The 7,500-nt window shown below is 34.3% G+C and overlaps 1 protein-coding gene across 4 annotated transcripts in view; it reads right to left on the reverse strand.

Annotated features, from left to right (window-relative positions):
* csmd3a (CUB and Sushi multiple domains 3a) overlaps positions 1–7,500 on the reverse strand; it is a 423,029-nt gene that overhangs the window by 325,780 nt on the left and 89,749 nt on the right. For all 4 annotated transcript variants that reach the window (XM_056269911.1, XM_056269909.1, XM_056269910.1 and 1 more), the window contains exon 6: positions 232–344. In XM_056269911.1, coding sequence (XP_056125886.1) covers positions 232–344 — 113 coding nt within the window. The remainder of the gene's footprint in view (positions 1–231; positions 345–7,500) is intronic.

Below are 7,500 nucleotides of genomic sequence, written 5' to 3' on the forward strand. Positions count from 1 at the left end.
CAAAAGAGAAAAAACTATAAACTACATTTAGCCTATTTTTAGCATATATTATGTATATATAAAATTCTTTATATGCATACAGTCAGTTTCATGTACTATTTGTTCCTCCTTTGGTGGTGAAATATGTATAACCTGGACATGTTTTTGTGATATTTGCCATAAGCAATTACCAGAAATGGGAAATTACTGTGAATCACATCATTTTTAAAAGGCAATCTATTGAAAACGCACCTTGATACTGCGCAGTGAATCCTTTGTGCCGATGGCTGTTGTCTGTCACGAAGTGAAGCCGAAGCCAGTTCTTGTTGCTGACGATGGGAACGGGAATATTAATCCCTGATAACCTGTGAAGAAGATGCAGACGGATCAAAACGAAGGCCTTCTACCTTTTCAAATCAAGTCTTTTGCGAAACTCCCACCCAGAGATTTATAATCAACACATCTGTGATCTCGAACATCTCAACATGCACTAACCTTGGCGTTAAATCAGCAATACAATGAGAGAAAATCTCATACACTGAAAGAAACAATGAGTAAAATTTACTAAATTTTTCTTTGGCAAATTTTTGCACGAATATTTTTTAAAAGTAAATTTCACACGCATATTTTTAAGTAAATTTCACACGCATATTTTTAAGTACATTTCACACGCATATTTTTAAGTAAATTTCACACGCATATTTTTAAGTAAATTTCACACGCATATTTTTAAGTAAGTTTCAAACGCATGTTTTTAAGTAAATTTCACACACATGTTTTTAAGTAAATTTCACACGCATATTTTTAAAGTAAATTTCACACGCATATTTTTAAGTAAATTTCACACGCATATTTTTAAAGTAAATTTCACACGCATATTTTTAAGTAAATTTCACACGCATATTTTTAAGTAAATTTCACACGCATATTTTTAAGTAAATTTCACACGCATATTTTTAAAGTAAATTTCACACGCATATTTTTAAGTAAATTTCACACGCATATTTTTAAAGTAAATTTCACACGCATATTTTTAAGTAAATTTCACACGCATATTTTTAAGTAAATTTCACACGCATATTTTTAAGTAAATTTCACACGCATATTTTTAAGTAAGTTTCAAACGCATGTTTTTAAGTAAATTTCACACAAATATTTTTAAGTAAATTTCACACGCATATGTTTAAGTAAATTTCACACGCATATTTTTAAGTAAATTTCACACGCATATTTTTAAGTAAATTTCACACGCATATTTTTAAGTAAATTTCACACGCATATTTTTAAGTAAATTTTACACGCATATTTTTAAGTAAATTTTACACGCATATGTTTAAGTAAATTTCACACGCATATTTTTAAGTAAATTTTACACGCATATTTTTAAGTAAATTTTACACGCATATGTTTAAGTAAATTTCACACGCATATTTTTAAGTAAATTTCACACGCATATGTTTAAGTAAATTTCACACGCATATGTTTAAGTAAATTTCACACGCATATGTTTAAGTAAATTTCACACGCATATGTTTAAGTAAATTTCACACGCATATGTTTAAGTAAATTTCACACGCATATTTAAGTAAATTTCACACGCATATTTTTAAGTACATTTTACACGCATATTTTTAAGTAAATTTCACACGCATATGTTTAAGTAAATTTCACACGCATATGTTTAAGTAAATTTCACACGCATATGTTTAAGTAAATTTCACACGCATATTTTTAAGTACATTTTACACGCATATTTTTAAGTAAATTTCACACGCATATGTTTAAGTAAATTTCACACGCATGTTTAAGTAAATTTCACACGAATATTTAAGTAAATTTCACACACATATTTTTAAGTAAATTTCACACGCATATGTTTAAGTAAATTTCACACGCATATGTTTAAGTAAATTTCACACGCATATGTTTAAGTAAATTTTACACGCATATTTTTAAGTAAATTTCACACGCATGTTTTTAAGTCAATTTCACACGCATGTTTTTAAGTAAATTTCACACACATGTTTTTAAGTAAATTTCACACGCATATTTTTTAAGTAAATTTCACACGCACATTTTTAAGTAAATTTCACACGCATATTTTTAAAGTAAATTTCACACGCATATTTTTAAGTAAATTTCACACGCATATTTTTAAGTAAATTTCACACGCATATTTTTAAGTAAATTTCACACGCATATGTTTAAGTAAATTTCACACGCATATTTAAGTAAATTTCACACGCATATTTTTAAGTACATTTTACACGCATATTTTTAAGTAAATTTCACACGCATATGTTTAAGTAAATTTCACACGCATATGTTTAAGTAAATTTCACACGCATATGTTTAAGTAAATTTCACACGCATATTTTTAAGTACATTTTACACGCATATTTTTAAGTAAATTTCACACGCATATGTTTAAGTAAATTTCACACGCATGTTTAAGTAAATTTCACACGAATATTTAAGTAAATTTCACACACATATTTTTAAGTAAATTTCACACGCATATGTTTAAGTAAATTTCACACGCATATGTTTAAGTAAATTTCACACGCATATGTTTAAGTAAATTTTACACGCATATTTTTAAGTAAATTTCACACGCATGTTTTTAAGTCAATTTCACACGCATGTTTTTAAGTAAATTTCACACACATGTTTTTAAGTAAATTTCACACGCATATTTTTTAAGTAAATTTCACACGCACATTTTTAAGTAAATTTCACACGCATATTTTTAAAGTAAATTTCACACGCATATTTTTAAGTAAATTTCACACGCATATTTTTAAGTAAATTTCACACGCATATTTTTAAGTAAATTTCACACGCATATGTTTAAGTAAATTTCAGAAATGGAGGAAGTATTTGAATCTTCACATGCCGTAAAATGTGACCTTTATAAATGATTGCTATTTACTGAGATGCAAATGACAGGCCGTCAGCTGTGTGTTTCCTCGATCTGCAAACGCCTCAAGGATTCAGCCGTAACTTCATAACAGTCGATCGCTGAGACAGTAAAACTCCACAGTGAAACAGAGCTAAAGCACTTCAAGGCTGAACCGCTTCATCCGTCAAACAACTCGATCCCGGTGAACTCTAACCCCACTCGGCCTCGGCCTGTCAATCAAACAGCGCCGCAATTATTACAGATCCGACATGAAGGAACACATATTTCATACTGGAGCCTCAAACACTTTTCAGTTATGTAATGTCGAAAAGGGCAAACGAGAGATTTTATTGTGCATATGTAAAACGTCAGGCATCGACCCATGAAGGCTGGATCCAAAACTCACCGAGAGACGACAGACTGACCGAGTTTCATTTTCTGCAAAAATATTATGAGATACAAATTTGGCACCAGTAACATTTACCATTGACCCCACGTCATCTGAAAACTACAACTCACTGCTAAAATAACATAACACTAAAATAACATAACACAAAATAAAATAAAATAGTCAAATAAAATAAAATAAAATAAAATAAAATAATTTAATTTGGATAATTTAATTAATGTAAATTAAATAAAATTAAATTGAAAACCACGTCATCTGAAAACTACAACTCACTGCAAAAATAACAGCACATAAATAACATAACACTAAAATAAAAAAATTAAAAATTTAAATTAAAAAATAAATACATTTTAATTTTTTTTTTAAAAATACTCCTACAAGTCTTTGAAATCCTGTTTTTTTTTTATCCTGGTTAAAAAAATTAAACATGAAACTGAAATTATGTTTAACATACAAACCGCATAAAATAAAACAACATACAATAACATGATAAAATAAAATGAAATAAAATAAAAACCATCATACAAGTCATACAAGGTTAAAAAAGATCATCATAAAAGGTTAAAAAATGTACATAAAAACTGAAATGAAACGATTTTGATTTAAACACTAACAAAAACAAAATGAAACGGGAAAAAAAATAAAAACCCTCCTCCAAGTGTGATATCCTGTTTTATCCCAGTAATAAAAGAACTAAAAAGAAAGAAAGAAAGAAATACTATAATAAAGATAAAGTAACAAAAACAAAATTGAATGAAAATAAAAGTCTATCATATCCAGTTTTTCTTCTCTATCCTGTAAATGAAACACACTATGATAGGGAGTCATTAGATTTGGATCTAGACCTGAATGTAATGCAGTCACTGGCGCAGCCGGAGCTGTCGTTCATGACTGTGGTCGGGACATGATGACAGGTGTAATATTGAGGGTTGTTTAAAGTGTGACTGATAATGACGGAAGCGCTTGACTGTACACAGAGTTCACACTGGGCCGACGCTTCAGAGCCGGTTCTCCCGCAGATAAGCGTTCGGCTTGTGTGGCCTCAAATAACTGATGTATGTTGCAGAATTTCCACCCTAAAGGTGAGTTATATAATACAAGCGCCTGAGAATTACACCAATAACAGTGAAACACAGGCCAGATAACATTACTGTTATGGAGAACATAATGTGCAGTTCTGTATTAATAGAGAGTGAGTGTTTGCATTAACTGCATCTGTCCTATTGTCTGCTAACGACCCACAACACACACACACACACACACACACACACACACACACACACACTGACACAAAAATAGTAATTGAAAAGGCACAAATAAATCAAAACACCAATGGAATGCAGGAAATGGATGGATGGACTCTCTCTCTCTCTCTCTCTCTCTCTCTCTCTCTCTCTCTCTCTCTCTCTGCCTGTCTGAATAAAAATAAAGCGAGAGTAAGAAACCGGGTTCTACATGTTCAGTGCTCGTGTGCTGTGTGCGTGTGTGTGTGTGTGTGTGTGTGTGTGTGTGTGTGTGTGTGTGTGTGTGTGTGTGTGTGGAAGGCATTGCTATGCTGTTGCTATGGGAATTGAGGTGTTTTTGCTGGTCAGGAGAGCCACTAAAGCTCTGTGATATTCCGGCCACTGGATGAGACTCACTCGTCCTTCACCGACACTGAATAGAGTCCGACTGGAGTCCGACTCAGGAAATTATAGAATTATAGATGGAGCGAAAGAACGATAGAGCGATCGACAGATGGACAGATATCTATTTATCCATCCATCCATCCATTCATCCATCCATCTATCTGTATATCATCGTTTGTCTGTCTATTAGGGGTGTAACGGTTCACAAAATTCATGGTTCGGTTCGATACGATACAGTGGTGTCACGGTTTGGTACGTTTTCAATACAGCAAAAAGAAAGAAATGCCAGGGAAATTTCCTATTTATTAAAATTATTTATTTATTTATTTATTTTTAAATGTGAGTTTTCCTACATGTTGAAACTTTTAGTTTTATAAATGGGGTAATCTTTGAAGGATGAGCAAATAATGTATAATATTTGTTAAAGGGGTCATATAATGGTACATGCACTTTTACAAGTTGATTGTACTGAAATGTGTGTTGGCAGTGCCTGTACACAACCATTATATAATGATAAAAATCCATCCAGTGTTTTGTTTTAATCTCCTTATATGTTTTCCCCTGCCTCAAATCGAGCCGTTCGACCGTGTGACGTCACACGCTCGGAAGCCCCTCCCACGATTGTTGATTGACAGGAGTGTCTCAACACAGACCCGCCCTCGCGGGTGAGATGAGCTCCATGAGAGAGCTGTCAATCATAGTCTGCGCGGACCGGCGCGCTCATTGTTGATATGCTGGAGCACTGTCTATGAGCAGAATGGCTCTAAGCGATTGTGGTGTTCTGTTCTTGGGTGTAATAACGAACACAGTCATTTTAATGTTCCTAAATCCGAACCGCTGAAGACGCAGTGGCTGAGTTTGTTTTCGAAGGGAATATTCCCCACGAGCAACGTCAATGCTCTCATGTTTGCGCGAATCATTTCACACACCAGACTGCTTTATAAACGAAGAGGTATAAAGCTGGATTTGCTAAGAAGCTGCTCCTGAAGAAAGGATCGGTACCAGATATTCGTGTTCCTGCTGAACCTCCAGAAGAACTGAAGTGAGTGTAACGTTTTATTAACCTTTATATTAATATTTATATTAATCTTTGCAAATCTTGCATGCTTCACAATAAATGCGTCGAAGGTTTACACTTAGGGTACATTACGGCATGTTTTCTTACAATACTAATGAGAATTTTTATTTAAAGTATATTACAAACTTTTAATTTAGACCCTAAAGAATCATATTAGCTTGTACAAAAATGGCATTATATGAGCCCTTTAAAACATAATATTTGAGTTTTGAAGTGCTGGAAAAAGATGTGTGATGTATTACTATTTCTCCCACACTTCCATGGTTACAGTGAGTGTTACTACAGTAAACCCATGCAGATCTGTGGACTTACGGACTATAACTAGTTCATTCACGGCACAATATTTCTCCTGGTTTGCACGTCAGCGCTGTTTGATCTAATAGAGATCTACGGTTAATAACGGAGACATGTGAATGCTTCTCACTAGATCTTGCAGTGATGTTATTACTTCACTCAAATGCGTTCTTCACTGGATCTCTCAGCGCTGTGTAGAACAGTGTCGCTTGATGAAGATCGGCTCGCGCTGCACTCATAGATATCCATAATAAAGGCTAGATGTCTCGTCCGCGCTGCTGGCCAATGGAGGTGGACGTCCGCACTGGCGGCCATCTTGCCACAGGCAGCTCGCTCACTCGTAACATTGTGGTTTAATGGTGCATGTACCTTTTAAATAACCATAACTTGCTCAATTTTCTACTGATTTTCAAACGGTTTGGTTTGTTATAAACGTCAGAGATGTAGTTATTCCACAGTGGACACATACTTATGAATAATAAGTGTATAAATAAATAATCATCCAGAATTACAGCCACGTTAATAACGTTTGTAAGAAACCAAACCGTTTGTAAATCCGTCAAGATCTCAACGAGATAAGAGTATTTGTGTTGGTGCTGATCACTCATCTTACATCAGGCACCACAGAGCCCGCCAGAAAGCTTGCCTGGGACAAGATGGCCGCCGGTGATGACGATAGAGACTCCGCCGTAAGACATCTAGCCTTTATTATGGATATCTATGGCTGCACTGACATTGATGGTCGAAACTGATAAACGGTCCGTGAAGCACAAAATAATGACACACAATAATTTCGTTCCGCTTTCATTACGTTTGCCATTTGATGTTGCGCAACGATGTGGTGGTTTTTGGTCGGCAGGAAAAATGGTCCAACGAATCGTTCGGTTTGTAATGCGTATAGAGAGCATAAGCCCCTCCCCTTCACCATGGGACCTTATCTCGGAAAAAATATTGCATGGTAGTCAATGGCGAGCGACAACAATTATTTTTGATCTCGTTTGAATTGTGCCCTGAATTACACATATGATGTTTGTCAATTGAAAAGATACATTTTAAAGTCAATAAAGTCGCAGTTTGATGTAAAACTGTTGAGGTGTAAGACTGTGAAAATACGTAAAGACTACAAACCCCAAAGGCGCACATTTTCTCTCAATGAATGAAGCTAACTTTACTGAAGCTAACGTCTGTCATTGTTTCGTCTTGCGTTATA

The sequence above is a fragment of the Rhinichthys klamathensis genome, unplaced genomic scaffold (assembly GCF_029890125.1).
Source record: "Rhinichthys klamathensis goyatoka isolate OS25496 unplaced genomic scaffold, OSU_Roscu_1.1 h1tg000293l_1, whole genome shotgun sequence".
Classification (NCBI taxonomy): Eukaryota; Metazoa; Chordata; class Actinopteri; order Cypriniformes; family Leuciscidae; genus Rhinichthys; species Rhinichthys klamathensis.